Source organism: Epinephelus fuscoguttatus, linkage group LG13 (assembly GCF_011397635.1).
Source record: "Epinephelus fuscoguttatus linkage group LG13, E.fuscoguttatus.final_Chr_v1".
In the NCBI taxonomy this organism is placed as follows: domain Eukaryota; kingdom Metazoa; phylum Chordata; class Actinopteri; order Perciformes; family Serranidae; genus Epinephelus; species Epinephelus fuscoguttatus.
Window position 1 is genome coordinate 16830617 of NC_064764.1, and position 27914 is coordinate 16858530.

A 27914-nucleotide genomic window follows, 5' to 3' on the forward strand; every position below is an offset into this window, starting at 1 on the left:
ATAAAGATAGCAGCTCTCAAGGGTGACATTATTAACTCCTCCCGAAGTGCTGTGCAACACCAGCAATTGTCTCGGCTAAGGAGGATGTTGTCAAGTTAACTTAACGTCTCCATTAAACCCAGTGCTGTGTTATTAAATATACTCACACTTATTGAGGTTAATTTAATCAAACTGAGAGATAATATTTGAAAGAATCCTCAAGAGAGCCAAAAAATGTAGATGGAAGTTTTGTACTTTTTTTTTCTGCTGAAGATGTCATGACTTTTAACAACAGTAAAAAACACAGATGAATCTTCTGTGGAATAGATAAATGAAATTACTAAAAGAAGAGGGTCGGCTGCTCTACACTGCAAAAGACTGTTTAAAATGTAAATGGTTCATTCAAAAGAAATGAGTCTACTTGACACCTGCTGCCTTCTATTAGGCACAGAGTGGCATATCTTGAATTGTATAACACATGGTTTTGGCCAATTTGGGATTTTCAGTTCAGTTCACTTTATTTATTCAGTATCTTGAAGCGCCATTTGTCTGACTTTAGTGGTGATACACATTTCATGATGTAGCCATCAGCACAGTCTCAATATGCTGCCCAGACAACTTCAAAAAGTGCTGTCTGAACAGTCAAAACCTGAACTGTGTGTGTCAGGGACTTTTTATAAGCTATGGCCTCAGGGAACATATAGTCCCTGTTTTACCACTATTCGCAACATCACTTGAAAAGTCAACTCCAGTAATATAAATGTAGTCTCCTTGGGTTTCCTGTTTCCTCTGACATATAATTGATGAAAACACAATGTAAGTGGTGTCACAGTAGATCGACAAGGATAAGAGCGGTGGATGTTGCAGCGTATTGTTCCAGCAGACCCTCAGCATACACAGAGCCGAGGATGGCTGTTAATTATTGATTTAATAAGCCCAGCGTGAGTGTGAGTGTGTGGCATACAGACTCTAATCCTATTATGAAGGTGTGTGTGTGTGTGTGTGTGAGTGAGCTGTATTATCTTGTGTCTATAAAAACAGAGGGGGCTTTTACCAGCTCTTTGGGTGTGTATATATACAGTATGTTTTATATCTGTACATATATATATATATATATATATATATATATATATGCGTACATGTTGGATGTGTTCTTACCTGTGTGTGTATGTTGATGTTTTGTTGTCTTGCAAGCAATAAAAAACAAAGTAACAACAGCCGTATTACTGGTACACATGTAGGACACACGCACAAAGTCACAGCCTCTGCTTACGCTCACGGTTGTTATAAAAAATCAGCTGAAGATGGATGTTTTACCCTCTCATTTAAAGGCCATCTGGAGCTAAACTTAATCACAATAAAACAGAAGTAGTTTGGATTATTAATAATCAGGTTAAGCAAGAAATCTGTAACAGTGAATGTAGTGAAGAAAACTGGAAGAGTAAACTGCGGTAAATTAAAGAAGAGATGGGGCTTATTTCTGTTGGCAGACCTCCTGTGAGAGCTGTAGTGTCTGTGAGTTGCTACCACAAAGAAGTGACCAGTGATTTAGTGTAATGAAAATGAGACACAACAGCACCTGCTAATGGACCGTCGCAGAGCACAGGAGGTTAGGACCACTTACACAAGGTCCCGGTCTCAAGTTCCATCTGAATTACACCTCAGGCACGTATGGACTTCTGAATGAGAAGATGTCCTTAAATCCAAAGAACTTAACCAGGTAATTAGTAGCATATTTTACAAAGAACTGTGGAAAACCAGATCTGCCATGACAATATAAGACTGTGATAGACAGCGACATGGTGGTGAAACACATACTGGCTGACCTCCAGAGGAAGATCTTTAGATAAATGTCAGAGTCTCCCCAGGCACATACTGGACATTTGATAAGGACATACATGACACCAGTATCTCTAATGCACTTTATCACGTATCACTTATGTAAGCACTATGCACTATGTCAGCATGTTATTACTAAGCACTCAGTGTATTTTGACTACATTTGTTTGCACTGCTTAAATGTTTGCATTGTTAATCTTAATCTTGTTCAATTCAGTACAGACCTTTGTAGAACATAGAAGTTAATTCAAATATTGTCTCTATTTTTTCCTCTTCTCTTAGCTCAGAAGTCATTGTGGTGCCCCGTCTTTAACACTTTTCCTCAAGAATAAGAAAACTCACTGTCTCTTTTGACACTCTCACAGACACACATTAACTGTTGATAAACCATCTAAAGGTGTTGGTGTTTGACATGAGAATGAGGTGTTTGGGAGAACGCTCGGCAATGCAGATGACACGGTGTTAATTATAGCTCAAGATATATTGAAAGGTGAGAGCATACAGTTAATATTTTTCATTTGTCCTTTTGTGCTGATTTGATTCTCGACAGAAGTCCTTGATAATTGATGGGTGCGCCATCATGACAGTGTGCAAGCTTGGTGTGAAATTAAAGATATATTAAAGGTTAAAGGCAGAGCATTAATATGGCAGCAAACGAGTATTTGCTATGTGAAGATAGCAGTAGAGTGGAGTAATGGTGTCTCGAGCAGAGAATGAAGTCACGCTCCCTTTGTGTGTGTTGTAATCAGAGCTACTCTATAGCTTGTCATGGTAAGCCAATCCAGCTTGCATGTTAGTATATGTGTCTATCCCATTGACTAGCTAAACACTGCTGTTCTGCTCTGCTCTCATACAGCAGTTACTACTGATATCAGGACAGTGTTGTCGCGGAAGCATAGCACCCCACTTCCAATTCCCCGAGGGGTTAACACTGCTAGGTCTTGTTTAATGCTGTTTATGGTGTTGGCACCGTTAGCTGCTAGCCACAAGCTCAGCCACCTTCATGAGAGAACAAGCAGCAGCCTCCAAGGTTGAAAAATTAAGTAGTTGCGGAAGTGCCGAAAACTGCAATTCATCAAATGGCCACTTGAGGCTGGCTCCAAAAGTAAATCATAGACCCTCATGTTAAAATGGCCAAATTTACAATGGAAATAAACGTGTTTACAGCCCGGTACAAAAATCAGTTTGGGTCTCTATGGCTAATTTCAACATTCATGACAATTGTACAGTGGGTGTTTTTAATCTCATCCCATTAATAATCCCATTTATATTTTATTAAGGCCCAAGGTTATGAATATTTTAGGGGAGGGCTGCTTGAGTGACTGTCTACAGAGTGTGGCCACAGTCTTTGAGCCAGATCCACCCGTCGCTACACCACAACTCCAATCTCCAAATATGGTCACTTCTTCAAACCAAGAAAGGCCAAACTTGTGGCCACAAACCGTGACAACACAGTATCTACTAGGGGTGTAAATCACTGGTTTCATCACGATACAATATCACATCGATTCTTTAGACAACAATACAGTATTTGCTGATATTACAAAGTCTGCCACGATACGATTTCGTGACGATGCAGTTTAGCGGCCTGCGAATTATATGAGACAACATCATCTGCATCTGATAACACGATCATTTAATTAAGGTATGAAATTCAGCTCAGTAATACCTGTCATAGACATGTCAGTTGTTTTCTGTTAGTACCCCATTATTAGCTCAAGCATGTTTACATTGCATAAATTAGCCTAGTGGCTAGCAGACTTTCCACCAGTCATAACTTAAAAATTTACATGTTGTTGATCATTCAATCGATATATCATTTCATTTCATTACACCCCTAGTAGCTACTTTATTATTTGTACAGTCTATGGTTTAGAACCTTGTACAGACAACTTGTACACTCTGAATTTCCTATAGAACACTTATATGAATTAATTAATTTAGTTTCAGGAAGGCAGTAACAGACACAAACATACAAAGCTTGTTAGATAGGGTTGCGTATTAAACCTGAACACATGTATTTTAAGTAATGAACTGAATGCTTTGGTAGCAGGAGTATCAAAAACTGTGATGTACTGACTGTTGGCATTGAATGCTTGGTCAGACTTTTACAGTTTTTTTACTGCCTTTTATTTAGTGTAAGTAATTATGTGGCTTCTTGTAATTAACATGTAACATTTAAAAGCATTTTCCAGTCATTTTTTTCTTGAATGATAAAAAAAGATTCAGTAGAAAACCCTCTTTATATTCACCTTTTTGCTATCAGTACTGAAACTCCGTTATTTCAAATACCCAGTCGTGCTAAATTGTCCACAGCAACCAACTGGTCGATCCATCAACCACACATGGTCAGCCCTTGTGTGTGTGTGTCACAGGGGCCTTGTTGAATGGAGCAGTCAGTCCCATGTTGGACAAGTCACCTCCCTGTACCTTATGTCTACAGCAGACACACACACATACACTGAGAGACTTGAACAGATGGGAGTCTCAGTTGTGGTTGATGGAGGGACTCGTGTGTTTGTGTGTATGTCCCTAAGGGCAGGACACACACACACACACACACACACACACACACACACACACACTCCTTCTGTCCATTAAAGAAATCCACAAACACTAATTACTGCACCACAGGGGTGAGAGAGCACTCTGAAGTGTGTGTGTGTGTGTGTGTGTGTGTGTGTGTGTGTGTGTGTGTGTGTGTGATGCTAATACTGTGCCACTGACAGGTACAACACTAAAAGACCCTTTTCACACATGAAGGATACGACAATCCTGGTTTGATTTTTCCCGTTCGCACAATTCCACTTTCTTCACACATGAAATGACTCTTCTAGATAGATTCATTTCTCTTCTCGCTCTAGTGGCAACACAGCAGGAAGACATTGGTAAGTTTGAAAGTAATGGCACTGACGAAGAAGGATGTTATCTCACAGCCTGCTACAGTGATGGATTATAAACTTGCAGGCAAACGGCCGATTATTGCCTCAGCACCCCAACTAGATATCAAATCTGTGTCTACACAATGCAGCGACGAATTGTCTCCTCAATTTCATCATTCATTCACAAGACAATTATGTTGCGTGTTTGACACAGCCTGATAGACAGCACCACAGTTAGAATTAACAAGACACAGATAAGTTTTGGTCTTCATTTTAACTCCTAACATACCCACATGCTGTTGATTCTGGAGGTAAAGAAGTTTTCCTGGATTGTCATGCTGCATTAAATTCGATTAAAGCTGGAAACTTTAATTGTGTTGTAAATGTAGGGTGCAATTTTTTAATTCCAATTTTCAAAGCATTTGCTTTCCTGTGCATTTAAATGATAATTAAATGTTAAATGTTTTACACTGCTGTCTTAAGAAGGTGGCATAAGATTGTGTCTATATTTATACATTGTATAACTATATAATTATGTGTGTGTATATTCTATGTATGTACGTACAGATGTTCACATATGGGCAAGTGGGTTAGAGATCTACTTGCCCAAAGTCAATTTTTGCTTGCCCCTACACAAATTAATCAAACAACAACAAAGACTAAAGTTAATTGCCATGTTTTGTACAACCATGGACAAGGCCCCAGAGGGGTTGTCGGCAGCCCTCTTAGCTACCATGCCAGCAAAATGCTCTCTCTCATGTTATGGCACTCCACTGACATTTTCCGGGGACTTGACATGACTTTAAGAACTGCCCCCATTTTATCTGCCTTGCTCTCAAACTAGTGGCAAACTGTGCAATGCGCTGTTGGAGTTCTGCCCCCATCCTCTTGTGCCACCTAGCTAAACTCCTGTGTCCAGGATAATTGAAATGTTTGCTTGCACTTCAGCTCAAAAACTTTGTGTTCACCCACCACCATCTTCTTGCAAGCGCGATTGGTACTGCACATGTGCAACTCTCATTAGAGATGAGAAGGAAGCAAAATGGCTCATGCCTTAGCTGCTTCCATCATCACCTCCAGGTTTAACAATGTGTTTAATTCTTCTTTACCAATTCCCTGATCGGCAAGTGAGTTGCTAGATTTACTAGCCCCATGTGGTATTTCAGTCGCCATGGGCAGTCAGGCAGTCCTTACTGTTGAGCCCTGATGTTGGTGTTTTTCCTCATTTTAGCAATAAAGGAAGAGTTAAAGAGATGTTACCTGTCAAATTATTAGGGTTAATGTTACAGGGTTGGTGCTACAATGGATGGTCTGGAGGGACAAGTCCTGCCCTACTGTGCTGTGATTGAACAGGGGCACAACAGGTGCATGAAACCCCCGCAAACAACATTTTTACAGCTTCACATCCAGGGGTAAATGGATACTGGAGGAAAGACAGAGGGCCCTCAGCTGTGGGTGTGGATCTAGCTGAACTCCTGCCCTCCCTCTGGTTCTTTGGCAGAGGAGCAGAGCTCAGCCTTTTTCAGTAAGGCTTGCTGGAGGCTGCTTAGGGGCTGTAGGATAAAGCCAGGCAGCTAAAAGTCAAGCAAGGGCCTACGGAGCATGCTGGAGGTTTTACCAGGGCTGGAGAGGCGGTCATAGCGGGTGAGAGGAGAGTCAGGGCCCACAGAGCATGTTAGAGAACCAGAGAGAGGGCGGGAGGTCTGCTGGGTCTTTGTCCACAGCTGAATGTACTCTGTCGGCTTTCCTCTAGTGTCAGCGCACCTCTGGATGTGGCATCTCCAACATACTCTGCAGGCCCTGGCTCTCCTCTCACTTGCTATAACTTTCTCTCCAGCCCCGACAAAGCCTCCAGCATGCTCTGTGGGCCCTGGCTTTACTTTCAGCCACCTGGCTTTATCCCACAGCCCCTGAGCAGCCTCCGGCAAGCCCCAATGACCCAGGCTGTACTCTACTTCTCTGCCAGAGAGGCAAAGGGAGGGCGGGAGTTCGTTGGGGTGTGTGCCCACACTGAAGGGCCCTCTGTCAACTTTCTGCCAGTGTCCACATACCCCTGGATGAGAAGCTTTGGACTTAGCATATATTGTTAAGATGCAATGATGAGAGGAGAGGCTTTGTGGCTGTGGTCAAAATCAACACTCTTGCATTGCCTCTGACAGTCCCTCTGGACCATCCATTTTTAACATCAACCATTTAACAGTGACTCTGGGTCCTTTTAGAACATGATGCCAGCATGTACTGTAAACTTGCCAGAACATTTATGGAGTAAAGAGCACATGTTACAGGGCCTTTACAATGCTGTAAAGACACTAAGCAAAGCACCAGCACTGCCACTCAAGTAGCTCAGCACACCCTGAACAAAAGAGGGAGAGAAGAGAAGACTGGGGGTGAAGAGAAAGGAAAGTATAAAATACACTCTTCAAATCTAACACATCTTTGAAGTCTTAAAAATGTCTTTATTCCCAGAAATTCAAGGTCTTGTAGTGTCTTGTTTTATTTCATTGAAAGAGTTGACATGCTACGAAGATGACAGTACGTCTGATGTGGGAATTATGCACTTTTTAACCTAGAAGACGAATGTTTCCGTTTGCAAATTGAAAGCTGATGCCATCTAATAATTGTCATGAAGCACACGTGTATGTGTGAGTGGGGGCTGATACCAGTAGAGGTGGAGGTTTTTTTTTTTTTTTCAGTTTAAACAAAAAGAAATGAGAGTTAGAGGAGAACTTACTTGCAGTGACATTGTGGTGTATTTCAGATGCTCTCAATGACAGATCTCTTGTGATGGAGTTTGTATCCCCAGGAATAACTGGAATAATACAACATCAAACAACAGAATTGGCCCATCGTTGAGATTCAGGTGGGATCGTTTCCTTTTAAAAAATATAGGCCTCCTTCATGCAGCTTGACCCCCCTGCTCCAGGCTCAGTGAAGAGAGACAGCAGCCTGCCCCTAGTTTTAGTTGATGCCCCTCAGCAGAGGGAGCTCAGTGACTCCCCTCGACATCAAGCAGCAAACCCAGCAGTTACCTGATGAGGCCCTCCAGCAACCTCTAGGAGGTCACCCTAGTCTGTTGGCCTAGGGGAAAAGAAATAAAGAGGGAGTAAAAGTGAGAAGAAACACAGGCAGCTATCCACCCCAACGCCCTCCCATCGACCTGTGTGTTGCAAAAATGTAGCACTTTCTTCATTCACCAAAAATGGTGCCTGTGAACATAATCCAGGCAGAAATTGCATTTCTTACCGCAGTGAAACTGGGATAACATATTCAGAGTATATAAACATAATTTTTATGACACATGGGTTGCCAAGGATCGAACCACAAACCATACAGTCACAAGGTTGCTTCCTTCCTTTCTCACTTTTTCTCCTCTGCTGTATATTTTCTTCTTCTCCATTACTTTACCTATTTTTTGCCTTCTCCCTTCCTCTTTTTACTGTCTTCCTTTCACATATGCAAGCACACACACACACTGCTCCCATGGGGTGTTCACATTCATTTCCAAATACAAGTATAGACTTTGTACTGCTCACCCAGCCCCAACTAATTGCCACAAAAACTTTGGTATAAATGTGTTAACATCACAATGCTTTATACTCTGTATAGTTGGGTCCAAATATAAGTTTATAGTTATTATACAATATATACTATATAGCCAAATGTATCTGGACACACCTCTTCATATATTTCGGTGTATTTTTTTGAAAGTGTCTAAACTTCCATACTAACTTGCTTGTTGGTACATTAAAAAAGTATGGGATTTTTTTAGTATGTCTAAAACCTTGTTGTGAAACCAGTAGGATGTGAATTCTATTTCTGGTGAAATATGACAATATGCAAACACTGGATACTATGTCAGCATAAATATTCCACAATGCAGTACAGTCGAGGACAACATTCTTAACAGGCAGCGACCGTGAGGCTTCATTTTGAGTGTAAGTGTCTAAGAAATGAAAGATTTCACTTTGCTTTACGAAATATAGTTTAAAGGGAAATTTCGGTTTACTTCAACCCATCTCCTATTGTCCTAAATTTGTTTCAAGTGACTAGTGACATAGAAATAATAGTTAGCATGTTAGCCGTTAGCCTAGATACAGCCGTAGCGTCAGACCTGTTAAAACGTAAGTGAACAGGCATACCTTCAAGTGCAAAGTTAGTCCACTAAACAAGCTTTTTTTCCACAAAGACCGCCTCATATCGTTAGGATAAATGTCAGAGAACATATAGAAAACGACATGTAAACATGTTGTCTTACCTTACCGGTGTGCTGCCATGTTTGTTTATCTCTCTAGCTCTGCTTTCCAAAGCACAGCCGAAATATATCTCGCCAGCTCTAGATAAAGCCCAGCTGGATACTACTCCAGGTGGAGGTGTCTCGTCTTCGGTCACATCCAGACCTTGAAAATAAGGCTGCAACCGGTCCCATTCCTTGCAACAGAGGCATTCCTCTTCTGTGGGCACTGAGGCACAGCATTCACAGGTACACCACCAATCTCCAGAGCTAAAGCCTTGTGGCAGCCATTCCTCCCCTCTCGTCCTCTAACGTTACCTGTTGCGCCTCTCTCTCTCTCTCCTCCGTTCTTCAATTTCAAGAAGCTCTTCGTCAGTGTATTCTGGCTCAAATAAATAAGGGTGGCCATCAAACTCTGCAAAATCAAATTCCTCCTCCACAAAGTCTTAGTCTGGCAAAAAGTCAGCCATTATTCTATAAATCTTTCTTAAAATAAATGAATGAACTTTTCAGGCTACTGTCCGGTTCTGCGTTCCAGCTGTTGCTGCTTGTTCAGGCACGCTATGAGATCGCTGCTTGTTCTCACGATATTTCAGCCGCGCTTTGGAAAGCATAGAGGGATAAACAAACATGGCAGCACACTGGTAAGGTAAGACAACACGTTTACATGTCATTTTCTATATGTTCTCTGACATTTATCCTAATGATATGAGGCGGTCTTTGTGGAAAAAAAGCTTGTTTAGTGGACTAACTTTGCACTTGAAGGGATGCCCGTTCACTTACGTTTTAACAGGTCTGACGCTACGGCCGTATCTAGGCTAACGGCTAACATGCTAACTATTATTTCTATGTCACTAGTCACTTGAAACAAATTTAGGACGATAGGAGACGGGTTGAAATAAACCAAAATTTCCCTTTAAATATTGTTTTGAAATAGCGACGAGATATGCAAGTGTTTCCATGTTTGCACGTCTTGAATCCTTGTCGGCAAAGAGGCTCTCAGGAAGTCATGGTGTGGTAATTACACCTCAGTTCATCTGAAAAGGCATACTGCTGTTTATGTACACACAGGTATATTGAACAGTAGTATACATATTGGGTATATAGTACGCAGTTCGGATCCAGTGTTAGAGTTTTTGCTTGGTTTTAATTAAGGTCAGTCTTAATGTTAAACAATAGTGTGCTTCTAAAATTGTGGCTTAAGTTTGTTTCACCATGACAGTGACGCCATGCACAAAGTCAGGTCCACAAAGACATGGTTTTCTGAGTTTGGCATAGAGAACCTTGACTTCACATAGCCCTGAACTCTACCAACACCTTTGGGATAAACTGGATCAGTGACTGTGGACTTATCGCCCAACATCAGTACCTGACTTCTCTCTTGTGCATTAATGGGAGCAAATCCATGCAGCCAAGTCTCAAAATATTGTGGAAACCCTGAAACGACAAAAGAGTGGAGGCTATTACTGCAGTAGATCAATGTATCCCCATACAACAGTTCATAGGATATCCTACGAATTAGCACCCCATCAACGACTTATCTTTAAATGATTAAAAGTTCACTCAAAGTTAACAAGGTTCTGAACTGGTCTCCTGGGGAAAGCCCTGTGCTTTGTGACCCATCCACCACCCCAACTGCCTCCTTACTGGACCGCTCGAGACCTCTTCCTTCTTTAGTCCCGTCAGCACATTGGTCACTTGATCACAGCATACCTTAGGTTGTGCATGAATTACTGACTCATGATTACTTGGGATACGTACGAATTTGGGAGTGTAGAAACAGTGCATAAGAATGGCCTGTGTGGATTAATGGTTTTAAAATGAGGATGTTCAACAGTGACCCTATTTACACTTTGTCAAAGCTGCTCTGATCTCAAGAATTCTAAGTGTAAATGCATTCAAGACATATTGAAGTCCAGTTGCTCTGTTTGGAGGTGATTTTAGACTCATTCTAGCCACATGTTGAAATGACTTTTAATAACAGTCTCTCTCTCTCTCTCTCTTAAGACACATAGATAAGCTTAACATTTCCCAGGTGTGACTGTGTCAGGCAGTAAGAGAGCATTGATCTGTATGGGTGAAGGAGAGCTGTAAGTGAGAGCCGGTAAGGACAATAAAACTTTTGTCTTGCCCATAGTCAATACATAGGAGTCTTTAAGGGGTTCATGTTAGGATAATGGTGAACTTGTTAGCTTTTATTGCTAACTGTCAATTGTTGTTACTTTACCACTGACGTGAACAAGTCAGTCACTTTTGGCAGCTGCCGCACAGCTCCAGGTACATCACCGCTGCTCAGTGACCTGGTGGAAGGCTGGTTTGCACACAGCCTGGGAAACAATGATGGATTATAATAACATTTGTGATCTGTGCAACGTAGACACATATGTGGCTCAGTGTAATAAATGACATCTGATTTTTATCCAGATATTAAACACTTAATGACAAGTGTAAGTGGGGCCAGTCACCTATGGGTGAAATATTTGGATGTCCACTGACTAGTGTTAATCTTTAGTGTAGTTTCAGATGGCAGTCACAGTAACTGCTGAATAGTGGTAGTAGTTGATAGTAGGATTAGTAGTAGTCACAGCAGCATTAGCTCTGTGTTGTTGTTCGTGTGTGTGTGTGTGTGTGTGTGTGTGTGTGTGTGTGTGTGTGTGTGTGCGTTTCCTCACATTGCGTCACCACTGATCTCAGTACAGTCAGGCACCGGAGCCTTAGGCTGTTCTCTTCAGCTTAGCGTCTGGGGAGAATGTAAGTAAGTGTATAAAAAAGATTTTGTGTGTGTGTGTCTGTAAGTGTGTGTGCATAGTGTTATTGTAAACACCTTCTCTGGGAAGAAAAGAAGTTGTTTCTCTTTCATGCATTCTTCTGTTACACGCGGCTGTTTATTTACCTGGATCTTCTTTAAGATAAACTCCCTTTTAATACCTGTCTCCTTCAAGAACATGTTCAGTATATTAAGTGTGTGCCAAACGTGGCAGTGTTTTTTGGGTGTGTGTGGTTGAGAATGTGAATACAGGTGTGATGATGAATATCTGTGTGTCAGTGGTTGTATAGAAATGTAGCTTTTGTGTCACCTGCAAGTTAAAAACTGTATTAGCTTGCAGATTTGGAGCTTTTATTGGAAAACATCTTATCTCACCACATGTAATAGGATGAACTTGATCCAATTTAACTCTTAATTGATGCCCCACTCCCCTCGGTTATCGTTGCTACACTTGTCAAGCTTTGCTGGTGTGTAAACTTCCCCAAATCCAATGAAAATCAGGATAGAGCTGCTAACTTTAGCCTAAACTCTGATAGCATCCAAGATAAGGGCTGCGCAATGTATTGTGTTTGTTTGTTGTTGTTTTTTTAGCCGACATTGCAATGCAACTTGTGCAGTAAACTCATCACAATAGTTATGACTACGTTGAAAGGGAGTGTCAGTAGAAAACTGCACTTTAAAATATAACTATCATTCTTATTCATATTTGTGCCTTTTCAGTGTGTTCAATAGAAATTTTGGATTTCCTTTCATTTTTTTAGGTCGACTAGCAATTTGTTGAATTTTAGCATTATACTGAAAGCAGCAGAAAGGCTGAGTACACCTTTGTATCTGTTTTTTTTCCCACCACTACTATGAGAATGGCAATATTGAGCAATTTTATCATGCATTTTCTTCATATCGTGCAGCTCTAATCTGCTTTCACATAGTGGGGACACGTCGCACATTGTGCTCATTGCAGATAGGGCTTTTTCTCTCTTTTAATAACAAATCAGCAATTAAAATAATATGTACATGAGTAGTAGATACACACGATAATAGTGATGGTTTGTGGGTGCAGTTTGGAGGGGAATGTGTATTTGTTGTGTGCATGTGTGTGGTTCAGTATATGTGCAAATATACATGTTCAAATAATCATCATCATCATAAAGCTGTTCAAAGAAGGAAACAAAAGTGGGGGGAGGAATAGAGTAGAGAAATTTAAGAGATAGAAGATATACAGAGTACAAAGTAAATATTTAATAAAGATTGATAAAGAGACATCAATAATAATTTTATTATTGTTATTATTACTAGGGATGTTCCTTAATTTTAAGACTAGTCGACTAGTCAAAAAAGAGGAAAACACCCAGAAAACAGCCAAAATTTAGCACAATTTATTGTCACGTATTTGAAACATTGTCCCAAAAAATATTGAAGTCTAAAAACAATCTTCAGCAACCATGTTGGATTTGAAATGCCGGTATGAGTATGAGAGTATGAGATACTTTGCGCCGTGCAGTATGAATGTGAACATGAACATTCAGGCTCAACATATTGTTTTAACTTCCTGAGGCTTTTACCTTCAACAGTGTTAAGTGGAAACATATCTTGCGAGGTCATTGTCGCGATGAGCTGCGTTATCTTCTCAGACTGGGTGGGATCACAGCGTCTCCAGCTGAACGATGTCAAATTGGTGTGAGTGTGGCAGCAGCACCCGTCGTTACGTGCAGGTTAACATCCAAATGCTTGAGCTGACATGGAAAAGAAAAAAAAAATAGAGAAGAAAAAAAAAGTAGGGAGATAAACATAGGTTAAATAAATAGGGCTTTTTATGTACCTTCAGTGTTTCTCGCAGAATTAGAATCTATGTTTGCAGTAGCTGACGCCATGGGTCGACCATTTTGTGGGTCTGTGAATGCAGCACAGGTGGAACTCTTCATGAGTTCTTTGAGTTGCGCCATAGATAACTAATCAGTCGATCCGGTCAGATCAGATCAGATCAATAGATGAGAGGAGCAGCTGCTGCAGAGGCAAACCTTCAGACCCAGCGCAATGAACGGTTTAGTTTCACTTTCACTGAGCCCACTGAGTCTGCTGCTCCACTTGGGCCCAGAGTGCGCACTGTGCTCAAAGAGTGTGACAAGAAATGAATAAGCGGAGAGTATGTATTCCATCTGCACTCCTAATGAACGGTCCAGCTACAAAAATAGAAAAGCTGTTACACAAAATTGAATGTGTGGGAAATGCTAAACCTGTTACCCCACAAAGTCACGTATGCCTAGATAATTGATTTCATTGATTGATTTATTGATTGATTTTATGAATATAGAAGACAGTCAATCCGAGAGACAACATGTGAAGTGTAAACACTTACTTCCAAAATGGTTCCTGATGTCATAGAAACAGACACACAAAACAGAATCCCTAGAACAATAAGCAACAAAAAACAAGGACATCCTACATACAAAAAAAAACAACAGAGATGAACTCCAAACCCTGTCTTAATATTGTCCTTTTCTTCACAAAGCCCAAAAGCATTTACAATAAAAGCACCAAAGCATTCACTAGAAGAAAAAAAGAAACATAATAAAAATGCAATAAACCACCTATGACCTGCCTGTCACATTTTAATTGGTCATCTTACCCCAGAGATGAGGCCGGACCTGACCTTTTAAAACCCCTCTAGATTGTGACTGCTTGCTGTTTAGTGGGACGCTATTCCACAGTATGCTCCCTGTATAACAAAATGAGCTCCAGGTTACAATATCAATGTTAGTTACTTAATGCTGTGCCTAGTTGCGGTCGCTAAGCTATGATTGGACAGTTGTTCATCGAAGGATTTTAGGGAATGGTCTAGAAAAAATTAATCAGTCCTGCACCTGCTGTTTTTAAAAGAGCTTTAACATGAATAAAGTTCAATGCAGCATCATTTTCTGCACAAGTATGACATCATTTAAAACATCACTTTTGTGCAGGGTAAATGGGTCAGTGTGTGTCTGTCCTTCACATGTGATAAGCGAGACACCACAGACCTGATTTTGATGAAACTCCAGGGAGTGATGCATCACGCTGCTCTGGCATTTTCAAAATTACTGTGTTTGGCCCAAGGTGGGAGCAGCAATTACCTGGCAAACATTTTAATAACCAGTCATATCTCACATACTGCTGGGGGGGAATAAAATGAAACTTGGAGCACATACCCAACTATCCGTGCTTTACAAATTTGTCTCCAGGGCCAACAGTTTGCAACATATTGGATTTTCCGTTGTTTTGAGTTGCCTCAAAACCAGTTTGCCCCCAGGATTTTTTTTGTCTTCTTCTAATCCAAATTAATTTACTGATCACTGCAGGAGTTGCTGCCTCATTTGTACCTTCCCTCAAATATGAGGAACTACAAATGTAAAAATGAAAAGAGAACAATGCGAATAGATCCGTACAACATATTTTACATTGTTGCGTAACAGACTTGAAACTGATTTGTTCCAGGCATGGCATAAAAGGCACACTTTCCAGCTCCTTAATAGGAAGAATATAATGAAACTGCAGTTCACTGTAAATTCTGGAAATTGTCAACCCCTAGGTTTGTGAGGTGTAGTTATCTGGCATCGTTTCAACACAGTGGCACTACTACTTGACAGCAATGCTTTTAATCCTCTGCAGAGGCTTCAAAATGCACTTAATGCTGCTCTGTGCAAGATTTTTATGTGGAAATACACCTGTCACCTAACCTTTTATGTTAATCACTATGTGGGGGTGCGCTATAGAAGAAAATCCTATTCTCGCTGTGACCCTGTTTTCTGGTGTAGGCTGGGATACCTGGCAGGTAATCTGCTCATCTGCTCTGCCTGTAGGAAACAACAAGTCGAAGCTTAGGAGCAATATATTAAAGTATCTAAAACAGCAGCATGTGAGCACTCTAACCTGGTGGTTCCTAACCTTTTTGGCTTGTTTTGTGACCCCTAATCATGCAGGTTATGCGGGATTAGAGACTCACACAGGTTATGATCTTTTTTTTTTTTTTTTTTTTTTTTTAACATCTCTCATTTGAGGGATTTTTTTATAGAGATATTTTTAGAGCTTTTTTTGCCTTTAATTGATAGGGCAGTTTATCAGTGTAAAGGGGGAAGAGAGGGGGGGATGACATGTAGCAAAGGGCTGTGGGTTGGCATTGAACCCACGGCTGCTGTGTCAAGAACAAAGCCCCTGCACATAGGGTGCCTGCTCCATCAGGTGAGCATCTGGGCGTCCCTCATTCGAGGGCTTTTACGAGGCCTGAAAAGATACACATACACACATCCAGTATATTAAACAAGAAAGTTGAAAAAAATTATGAATTATGAGAATTTTGAAATGTGTTTCAAATATCAACTTTCAAACAACCCCAAACTGGGAACCACTGCACTAACCAGAGAATGCTAAAGTCACCAGCAGTGGCAGAAGCTCTTCACCATTTGTACGCTGACCAGACAACAAGATTAAAGCTGTAGTTGGTAACTTTTATAAAAATACCTTTTTTTGCATATTTGCTGAAACTGTAATTATATCCTGACAGTAGTACGTGAGACTGATAATCTGCCTCCTCCTTCAGCTTCTAATAGGATTTCCTAGAATCCACTGTGACTGAACAAAAACAACCAATCGGAGCCGAGGAGTATCTAACGCAGCTGTCAATCATGTCAATCAAAATTGCGGCCAAATTGTCAAACTAAGCAGCACTGATCAAATAATCTGTTACTGCATTGCGTATTTCTTTTAAATGTTTTCAGAAACGTATTTTAGTGTACTGTTTAGCTGTAAAATGAGAGTTTGCTTCATCTCCTGGGTGGTGCTTGGTTTGGCTCAGCTGTTTACTTTACAGCTAAACAGTACACTAAAATGTGTTTCTGAAAACATTTGACGTGAGAAATAGAATAGAATAGAATCTTGATTAATGTTTGATCAGCGCTGCCGAGTTTGACAGTTTTACCGCAGTTCACGAGCAGTGATTGACATGATTGACAGCTGCATTAGTGACTCTTTGGATCTGGTTGGTTGTTTCCGTTCAGTCATGGTAGAGTCTTGCTAAGGCCATGAGAAGCACTGCGAGAGGGCAGGGGAACAATACTGTGCAGATGTAGTGGCAGTTAAAAAAAAAAAATTAAAGTTTGCACTATTTGGAGCAACATATCGCTGCTCACCGAGGAAAGGCACTCTTGCGCTTCAGCCAAAAATAAAACTGGATTGGTGCTCACAGCACAGGACAAAATAGTAGACACTACATCAAGCGGACCACTTCAAAAAATGACTGAACCCAAATGAAAGGAGGCTGGAGCACTCGATAAAATTGCAGAGCTTTTAATAAGGTGCAAACAGACTGACGTTTAGACGCTACTGCGTCTTCTTCAGAGTCAAAAAAAAGGCTGCTCACCGTCATAAGGAACATAAGGAGAACATACTTCCTGTTTTGTTTGGTACACGTAAAGTCCTTTCTTTGTAAAGTAAGTAAATGTTTGTAATGTTTCTGTTTTTCAGAATATACCAGCGCTGCCTTGCGGTAAAGCCCTCTACTCCTACGAAGGAAAAGAACCAGGCGATCTCCAGTTTTCCAAGGGTGACATCATCATCCTGCGACGCAAGGTGGATGACAACTGGTACCACGGCGAGCTCAACGGCTGCCATGGTTTCTTGCCTGCCAGTTACATCCAGTTGCTGCGTCCCCTGAGCCAAACTCCACCCCAGGGCAAAGCGCTGTATGACTTTGAGGTCAAAGATAAAGACCAGGATAAAGACTGTCTGGCCTTCAGCAAGGTAACACACACACAGACACAAGTTGTATACACACACTCACCTGAGGAAATAGTTTTGTGTAAAATGGACGGGCTGTATGGGTGAATCAGTGGAGAGAGATTAGAGGGATGGCTGGATTTACGACAGCATAAATAACAGAGTAGAAGAAAACACTTATCTGTTCTGTTAAACCACAGTGGTTCTTTGTAGATCACTAATAATTTATCACTGCTGACTCTACTCATCAGATTGGTTTCAGAGTGAAAACCAAAGCTACTTCAAACGAGGTAACAAAGTTCATGCCCTGCGTGGTGCCTTCCCAAAAGAGCTGCAGTTTTTACCTTCTACTCCAGATATTTCTTGCACTCCATTTATTCTATTTTGTAAATAAAATAATGTGATCAGCATTTACATCCAGAACAATGAGAGTTCACAGCTGATCAAGTCTGATTTAAATAAACTACTTCTATAGTACCACCTCTCAATGACATAGTTGTTTGTGAGGTTGTTTGACGTGTGAAGTGATCATTTCTGATGAGGTGTCCATTATCAGTTTTTAATGGCCAAGGTGGAGGTGTGAACCTTCCCACGTGTAGCCATTAAAAACTGGCCTCTGCGAAGGCCATTAAAACCTGATAATGGATACCTCAACGGGCATTAACCCGCTTATGCCATGGTCACTTATCAAAGAAATAAAAAGTAAGAATATTCATTTATATTTTTATGATTTTGCAGTCGAAGTCTTAAAACGGTGACACCTGAGGCTGTCCCTAATACATGGAACAATCATTACTGCCCCATAAGGTTCCTATGCAATGGAAATTTCATTCACTACTCCATTCGATAGGACGTACCTCAGATACGACCAGCTGGAGATACTTCTTTTCCTCTCAGCTCATAGAACCCTTTGGCTTAGCTGTGAGACAGAAAGCTAATGTTATGCTAGCAAGATTCAAAGTCAGTAACACTGAAAATGTTACAGTAAATATATTTTATATAGTATGTTGAACACAAAGACTAGCTAGCTATCCAGCCATGTCATTGTTCCTAAATTAATATCAAGATTGTAACGGACAAACAGTATGCTACATGTAATATTACTGTTGGCTGCAGTATGAAGTAGCGAGTTGAATAGTGGATGGGATGTGAAACGATTGCGTGACTTCAGAGGGGCAGTGTAGTACCTGTAACGTGCGCTACAGTCTCCATCATGTGGTGTTCAGAGGATGAGGCACTGACGGACCACACTCAGTGTTGTAAATTCACTCAATCAGGAGAGACTTGTTTCAGTGAGAAAAGAATATTTATTTACATGTGCACATAAGTATGAGAAGTGTGAAAAGTCTTTGCCGATTAGACCCCGTTGTGATGTCATCTATTCCAGGAGGGTGGTAAAGACATGGTAGATTAGGGACCCCCAACTTTGGATTCTAGATGCTGGTGGTGGTAATGGTGGTGATGAGATGAGATTAAGAGGGGGCTGAGGATCTGGATGTGATGAGGAGTGGGCTTTTGATGAGCTTGTCCTGGGCTCTGGATAAGGTGACTGCAGGTGAATGGAGTGGAGGACAGCTGAAGGAAGCAGAGAGGAGAACAGATGAAAAGTTTGGCAGCAGCGACCTGAATGGCCGAAGGAGATCATTGCAAAGTTTGATTGGCTAACCGGAGAGGGAACAGCTGATTGGTGGAAGTGGTGGGAGTCGGATTGATGGAGAATTGTGAATGGATATAGCATAAAAAAAGTCTTCCTGATTGAACTAACACTGAGTTTCATTTGTGAACAAAGGCTTTGGCTATGTTCCCTACTTATATTAGACACAGGTTGATACTATTATGTAGCCAGCGCAGTTTTACCAGAACTACTTAGTAGGTGTCCATTATCAGTTTTTAACAGATACCCTGCAGCCAATCAGAATTGAGTCCCGAAATGGGTTAATGTATGTGTTACTGACTTGTAGCAGTATTGCTGCATGAATATGAGCTTTGCCAGACAGTCCTGGTGCTCAGCTAAAATACTTCTAAGTTGCTAATATCTGAACAGGCCTTTATGTTTCTGTGGTACAGTAACATTTTGTTCATATGAAATTAACTGGTAATGGAAGAAACTGGCGAGGAATACACTCCAAGTACTGCCAAGTTTCAGTTGTTTTCCAGTGTCAGATCATATGTTAAGGAATTTCCTCGAAAGTCCTTTTATACGAGTGTAATGTTTTGCTTTTATTGTGCCTTGTTTTATTGACACTGTGTGTGTTAGACAGATGAGAGGGATTTCGCTGGCTGATATCAGTCATCAGATCTTTATTTCAGTGGGTCTGACATGAGGTATTTCAAGGGTGAGTTTAATGTACACTAACAGCTGCTGCCTGTAAAGGTTCTCTGATCACTACCAGCCTGCTTGCCCCATGAGGATTTAACTGAAGACATTTTTAAAACTGACAGTAATATTTTGTAATGAAAATGCTGGCTACTAATATTTTGCGCTTGTATCTGAATTCTTTCATATTTTTGCCAAGAAGTTGAAAAAAAACCCCAAGCTTTTCATCAGATGGAAAAGTCCCTAAAACTGCATATTCACCAACATGAAGTCAAAAAACTACACAGGTAAATACTGTTCCATGCCAGTATCATTTTTAATGTGGAGTAAAGCTCCTTAAAACAGGGTGAGAAACCTTTGAGTACAATGGTACCTCAGACTGGAAGGATCTTTGCTGTCCGTCTAGAAATACTGTGATGATTTTTGTGTAATACATTGTGTCTGCCTATGTGTTGTGCACGCCGTGTGCTGAGCTTGTTTTTTATGACATGCTGTATCAGAAAGAAATTTCCCCGACTGCAGCTGGTTTCCATAAAAGTGACCCAAAGTGATGTGATAATGTCTCTGGTGGGACTTAACCAATATATCAAAGTAATAATAATGAAAATATTTTTGCTAGCTGTAGTCAGGGAGGAACCTCCATCCTGATGTCTGTTGGTTTTCGTGGTTCTTAGTGAGCAAGACTCTGACCCAGAACTTAAGTTGTTATATTTATTTATATTCAGTGTAATCGTGTAGGGTAGGGTCTTGTAGGAGTCTTGGGTCTCAGGTCTGTGTGTCAACTTGTCTATTACTGAAAGAGATGTAAGTAAAGTGTGGTGGATCAGCATCACTGCAGGAGAAAACTGTGGTTTTTGACAGGAGATGCAAATACGAACTGGGAAGCACAAGAAAGATGGCTTGTGTTTCTGGTCTTTCTGACCAAGTCTGCTTGTTTATCAGAGCCTTGTGCTCCTGCCAGCACTGGTGTCTCTCTTAATTTGGATCTGTTAAAGTGATGGCATTTAGGATTTTAGCATTTTTGGACTAATTACATAATCAAGTCTGACTGTCGTCTGGTCCCCTCTGGACTGGTTCTCTTTCTATTTTTGAAATTTAATTTTGTGCAAGTGGGATTTGGGAAGATATTCTATGGTTCATCTCAGAGTGGGTCCAAAGTGGGGGTGGATTGAAACATCGATTCTTAGTTGCATCACATTTCTCTCTTGAAAGGTTATGTCTTGATGCAGAAAAATTAGTAATCAGAAATCTTGACAGCCCAATTCTCAACATTATGATCACCTGTAAACATTTTGGATAGATGAATAAATAAAGGATAATTATTGCACGTAACGTAACAAGTTGTGGAATGTTCATGTTACCTTTCTCTCCTCTCCTGTGCACTGCTCTGTGTGTGTGGATGAGTTAAGCCAGGCCCCTGGTGAAACATGGAGAGGAGAGAAACTAGCACTACTGTAAATGACAGCAAAATGAAGTATAGACTTTCACACTGAGCTGAAATGAAACTATGAATGCACTTAAATTAGGTAAATAACAAAAACAGGTGGCGCGGTGGTGCAGTGGTTAGCATTGTGGCCTCACAGCAAGAAGGTTCCTGGTTCAAACCCAGGGTGGGGGTTCAAACCCCGGGGTCGGGGAGCACCTCTGAGAGGTTTTCTCCAGGTGCTCCAGCTTCCTCCCACAGTCCAAAGACATGCAGGTTAATCGGTGACTCTAAATTGTCCATAGGTGTGAATGTGAGTGTGAATGGTTGTCTGTCTCTATGTGTCAGCCCTGTGATAGTCTGGCGATATGTCCAGGGTGTAACCCCCCCCCCCTCCCACAAACCGTACAGGATAAGCAGTTGCAGAAAATGAATGAATGAACATAAAAATATTTGTTTTTGTTTCTTGCTGTAATGGTAGGGATATTTGTTAATCACAGATGAATTAATTAATTATTGATTATTACAAATATATTAAGTTTTAAAAGTAAGAAATTAGTCACACAATGACGGGATGGAGATGGAGAGATAAAGACGAGAGAAGACACTCAGTCCTCCAGGTTGGGTTTGGTGTACACAGTAATTTGTATTCTGTGTGCTGCTGTGTTCCTCAAAGCTTATCATTTTGTTCCTGCTGTTACACAGGCTCATTTGTGCGAGGACTGAACGCTCGACACATCCACTCTGTCCCTGCACTCTAATTGTGTGTCTGTGGAGAGAGAAAGATTATTAAATTACAGTGTACTGTACACTTCACTGTAGGTGTTTTAGGACTGATCACAGCATTGCAAAACATAGCGGTACACTGGATACCTTGTCTCGCACACACTGCGCTCTACATCCGGATTAACAGATAATGACGAGACAGTCAGAGTTCACGTTACTTCGCGTCTTAGAGCTGAACTAATCAACAGGTTAATGATTGAAGATTACACAAAGCTATACACTCACGCAGAGGCACGTGCCCCTGTGGATACCAGTATTCATGTTGGCATGCAGAAACCAGTGTGTGTGTGATATTGTTTTCTCACGTGAGAGGTAATTACTCAGTATGACTAATATACAGCAGTCATTTACCAGCATTATCACTGCCGTCCCTAATGATCTAAGCAAGAGCTTCGTATTCATGTGAGGAGAGGAGCAACAGAGGGAGAAGCACTTTAATGATGAAGTCAGTGGGTGTGTGTGGTGAACGAGGAACATAATATGTTTCCATGCATGTTGGATATAATATTGCTATGGATATTACATGAGAAGAATGAAGGCAACAGGAATGAAGTGACACAGGAGCTGCCTATCAATCTAAAAACATATGTATGTCTTGGAAAAGCATGATACACATGATTTTTAGTTATATACAACAAGGCGGCAGTGGTTAGCATTGTGGCCTCACAGCAAGAGGGTTCCCAGTTCGAATCCAGGTTGGGGGGTTCGAACTCTGGGCTGAGGGAGTCCTTCTGTGTGGAGTTTGCATGTTCTAACCGTGTCAGCGTGGGTTTTCTTGGGGTAGTCCGGCTTCCTCCCACAGTCCAAAGACATGCAGGTGACCCGTAGGTGTGAATGTGAGCATGAATGGTTGTCTGTCTCTATGTGTCAGCCCTGTGATAGTCTGGTGACCTGTCCAGGGTGCACCCCTTCTCTTGCCCATTGTCATCTGGGATAGGCTCCAGCCCGCCCGCGACCCCTAACAGGATAAGCAGTTACAGAAAATGAATGAATGTTTGCAAAACTCCTTGGTCTGGCAATCTAACAGAGACACATAAAAGTGATGAGGAATGTTTCTAGCCAAAAAATTAAGGATCAAGTTGACCATTTAAGAAGAGATCTGTTGATCTAGGTGCCTCAGCAAGGCAGAAAAAAAGTATCTTGGACCCCAAACATCCATTCACTTAGTGTCTGAGATGTTGTTTTTACTAAATTCTGACCAAAAGCTTGTGTTTTTTCATCCTCTCCTTAGTTTTTTTTGTCTTTAAAATCAAACAGTGATACAGAAAGAATTAAATTGCTATCATGTGAATGCAGGTGGGGTGTACATACAGAACGTGTATGTGTGTAGTCTCACTCATTCCGTCTCTCCCCAGGATGAGGTGCTGACAGTAATCAGGCGAGTGGACGAGAACTGGGCAGAAGGCATGCTGGGAGACAAGATTGGCATCTTTCCCATTCTCTATGTGGAGGTAAACCCACTGACATCACACAGAAACATACACAAAACACAGGAATAGCTGGAAAAGCAATGATGTGATGTTGCAGCAGAACATCCGTACAGTATTTTCATTTATCATGCTGCTACTTTTGAGAAAATGACGGAAAACATCATCTCTAGGCGAAAGCCTACTTTGAAATAACATAAATGTTTTGGTTCTATAGGTGAAAACATCCTCAGTACTTTGATGATAACTTTAGAAAGTATGACAGAAACTATGAGTGCTGTTTGGCTTCCTTTTCATTCAGGAGTGGAAGCTGGCTTATTCAGTATTTTAGAAAAAATTGAGTTAATCAAAACAGTTACGAAAGTAATCAAGTATGAATAAACTAAACCAGTTTTACATGTTATAATGTTACCAAAAGTACTGCTTCTGCCATGAATCCATGCCTTTTGTCTTAACAAGTCTTGATTGTCTAAATTGACTGGTGTTGGTAACCAGTGATGTAGTATTTATGTTTTGCTGGTAATAGCCTCCATTCCACCTGAGCTGAGAAGAGGGACACACTAAGCCTCGGTCTGAGGTCAGAATGCTACAGAGGAAGTGGTTATAATGATCGAATCATTTTAAATAGTAACAGTGTGTTCAAGTCCTTCAGTGTCAGCTGAAGTACTGTATGTCAGTCCAGCCAGACCAATGAGTGCTCTGAGTCCTATCCAAGCTGCTCCTACTGACCTGAGTCAAGTAGAGGTTGGACTGACTCTGGTATGGAAGGGTTAACGCACATTTAAAGAGACAGTTTAGGTTTTGTTAAGTGAGGCTGTATGATATACTTATCTATAGTCAGTGTATTACAGTCTCTCTGTTTGGATATTCAGACAGGACTAGCAACCCAGGAGCTCAGCTATGCATTGCTGTGGATTAGGGCGAATAGCAAAACATATTTTAGCCACTTAGAAAGAGGCCTACCTAGAAAAAAAATCAAAGCGGACACTATATTTACAATATTTTCACTGCTACACATTGCTGTCAGATGGCCCTTTTTATTTGGTGCAAAAATGCTCCAACTGTGCCAAACACTGCACTATGCTGCAAGTCAGCTCTATGGGTCAGAAAGTACTGTTGCGCTATCCAGCTGAAATGAAACATCACTTTTCTAAAGATTTTAAAGATGGCGTGTGCTTGTGTTTTTCCAAGCTGTTCAAACAAAGAAATAAAAATGGCTATGGCTAGTTACACTGAGTATAGACCTCTTCATCTGCAAGACTGAGACAACTCGGCCTTTGCAGTGAACATTTCGCTCAAGAGACCTATGTAAAGCTAGTTCCAAATAAGCAAGATAACATCTCCTGTATCCATCCATATGGTAAAATTACAGTAAATATGACTTACCCAACAACCAGTTAAGTGTGAAGCTCCGGTATCTTCTGATTCAGAAAGATCCTAAGCGTGTGTTGTAACCAAATCCAGGCAGCGATAGCTTCCTGGGTCCATGAGCATGCATCTACAGTTCACAGTTAGCTTCTGCTCCTTTTAGGCATCCAGTTTCCACAGAAGTTTTCCCTCTCTTTCGGCCCATTCAGTCCCCCTGATTAAAAGTTCTTCTTTGTACTATGGTTCATAAGGTATCCCTTTGTCTCCATGGTGAGCAGCATTTTGTTGTCGCTGTCATAATTTGTCCAATTTTAATTTTCTTGCATATATTGTCTCTTCCATAAACCGCTGAGAGTCTGACCCAACGGCTGAGTGTTAGCCTAACACAATGCACGACAACGTTGGGCATTTTTTCTTAGGAATATGGAAGTTATACAGCTGGAAAATGTAGCACCAAAGGAACAGGACGTCTGGAGGCAAGGTAAAGTGGTGAAAATAATGTAAACAAAGTCCACTTCGACTGATATTGATTTTTTTAGGTAGGCCTTTTTAAATGGCTAAAATACATCAACATCAACAATGCATAGCTGAGCATCTTGGCTGCTAGTCCTGTCTGCTTCTACAAACAGGGGGTGCTCCAACCACCATCTGCTGTATGTAATAAGTACAGCCTCACTTCAAAAAACCTGGACTATCCCTTTAATGTAAGAAATCGGAATTGCATTTAAATAGCAGGTATGTTGTGTGTTCATCAAACATGATGCTTGTATGTTAATCTGTACTGAGGTTCCACATGATGTTTCCATACCAGGATTATGGCCTCACTTATCTGTACGAATGCACAACCAAAACATTCAAGTTGCCCCAGAAATATAAATTGCATTATCAATGCTGTTTGAAACTCTACAGAGGTGGAGTTTTCTTTAAGGGATTTCCTCTCAGTAAAAGGATAAAACCCCAAACATTTTACCGTCTTTCATAGTGCCATGCCTGTCAAGAGTGAAATATAGTTTACTTTAATCCTTGTGCAACTGAAAAAAAAGCATGCACAATTTGCTCTGCATCACATTTAAGGCTTTTAAGCCGCAGTGAAAAGCCTCTGGTACAAACCGGAAGGATGTGTGTTTCTTTCTTTCTTGCTGTTGTTAAGGCTTCTTTTCTCTTTCCATCACCACAAATTTGTTACACGCTGATTCTCTGGCCGACCTGTCAAAAACAAATGATGAAACCTTCAAACACAACAGGAGGTTTACTCACACTTGGAAGTACCACTACGTATGTGTTTGTCAAGACAATAAGACTCATCATAGGGTCCAGATCTGGTGTACATGTGTAGTGCATTGTGTATTTGTGTACTGTAACATAGATAAATTCATTAACATAGAGATTAGACAGACTAATAGGATGACTACTCCTTCATGTTGCTTGATAACTGTATCCGTACAGATGCACATATGAAGTCACTGCTCTGCTCAGCTGTCAAGCTTTTCTTTTCTGTTTTGCCATCCTATAATCATACTGCCCTCTCGAAACACACTCTTTCCCTCTCTGGGTTTTCAGCCTGCATGGGCCTGGACTCTTGGCTACCCAATCATGTCCCTGAAATTAGCTGTTTGACCAAACGACTCTCTTAGGTGATGTTGATTAAGCCGTAGGCCGAGAGAAGCTGGGACAAACACACAGAGACTCACAGGGGTTGCTATTAGATAGAGATGCATCAATAATTTAGAGCTCTCCATCACTCTGACACAGCGGGGGTACAGGGGCATGTCGAGAGTGTGTGTCTGTGTGCGCATGGTGTGTGTCTGCAGTGGGAGCTTAATGAGGAGGGCCCAGCTGGACTTCTGCTGATCTGTGTATGTGTGTGGGGTGTGTGTGTGTCTCGCTGGATACAAAGTACATCTTCTAGCTGGTGTCTGTTGAACACTGCTTGTGCTAATGTTCGGCAGTACTTATATTGGTGAGGAGGGGTTTGCAAATTATAAGGATGCCATTAAAAAATCAACATTGCATGGGAGGTCTGTGAAGTTATTGGCAGTCGCCGCATTTGGAGCAGATGTTACTGTGTGTCTCCATTGGGTATTGACCGAAAATAGTGGTGGGTTAAAAGATTCAAGGGGATCTGCTGGTGGGTGCATGCTGCTAAGGGTAGGGATGAGAGGTTGAAATACAAACCAGGAAGTCCAGTTTGAGTGATGCATCTGTAAGTTTGATTTCTTACTAGAGGCCAAAACACTGCACAGAAGTTTATAATACTCTTAAGGACAATTTTTACAGCCCTAAAAAGTTTTGACATCACTTTACCCTCTGCCTTAGGGCTCTAGTTTCCCAGCGCGGCACAGGGTGGCGTACCCGGCGCAGAGCTAGTTTCGAGCAGCGCAACCCGAAGCACGCTCACTTTGGTAGTTTGGCAGACCAAGGAGCGCTGAAATGGGTGTGGTGGCACAGCAGGGGGAGGTGACGACAGATCCAGCTTGGCGCAGTGACAGTTTCATGCCAAAAGGCTTCGCTGAAGGTGCGCTAAAAGCTCGCCAGCTGATACCAGGTCTACTTTCAGTGCAGGCGGCGCGCATCCGGTGTAAGTGGAAGTTTGGCTGACAGGTGGACAGTGCGCACACGTCACCAAAACCTCACAGGCAGGTTTCCAGAATGTCAGGCACATTAACGATGCAATAAATACCCAAAAAAACACTATTCAATGCAACTATCTGCAATCAGCACATAAATGTATCTCTATATCGACTGTCCCGTCACATCTGATGTCAGATCCAAGGGATTGGCACCGATTGGCACGATTGGCACACGTAATGGAAACCCAACCTGATTTGATTAACACAGCTGCAAACTAATGAGTTCACATCCCTCTCAGCCAACCACAAACAGCCACAGCATCAGATAGGGAGTATATATTCAGCATCTGTCATCTTAGAAAAGTCAAAAGAAAAGAAACTGAGTGAGACTGCGAGAGAGAAAGAGAGAGTGTGCGAGCACGAGAGAATCGCAACATTGATTTACAGTTGTGGTGACCTCCTCCCAGGCTACCTTTGCATCATCAGCCCGTGGAGGTCTGCTCGCAGTTCCGTATATTCGGACACTGCGAGCTTGGACCTCCCGGACCAAAACATCAGTTTCCTCCTGGGAGAAGTTTGG

General features: G+C 41.4%; 1 protein-coding gene across 2 annotated transcripts in view; it reads left to right on the forward strand.

The window, feature by feature from the left end:
* Window positions 1-27914, forward strand: part of LOC125899452 (E3 ubiquitin-protein ligase SH3RF3-like) — a 151447-nt gene that overhangs the window by 77839 nt on the left and 45694 nt on the right. For both annotated transcript variants that reach the window (XM_049593811.1, XM_049593810.1), the window contains exons 2-3: window positions 17192-17467; window positions 23325-23420. In XM_049593811.1, coding sequence (XP_049449768.1) covers window positions 17192-17467; window positions 23325-23420 — 372 coding nt within the window. The remainder of the gene's footprint in view (window positions 1-17191; window positions 17468-23324; window positions 23421-27914) is intronic.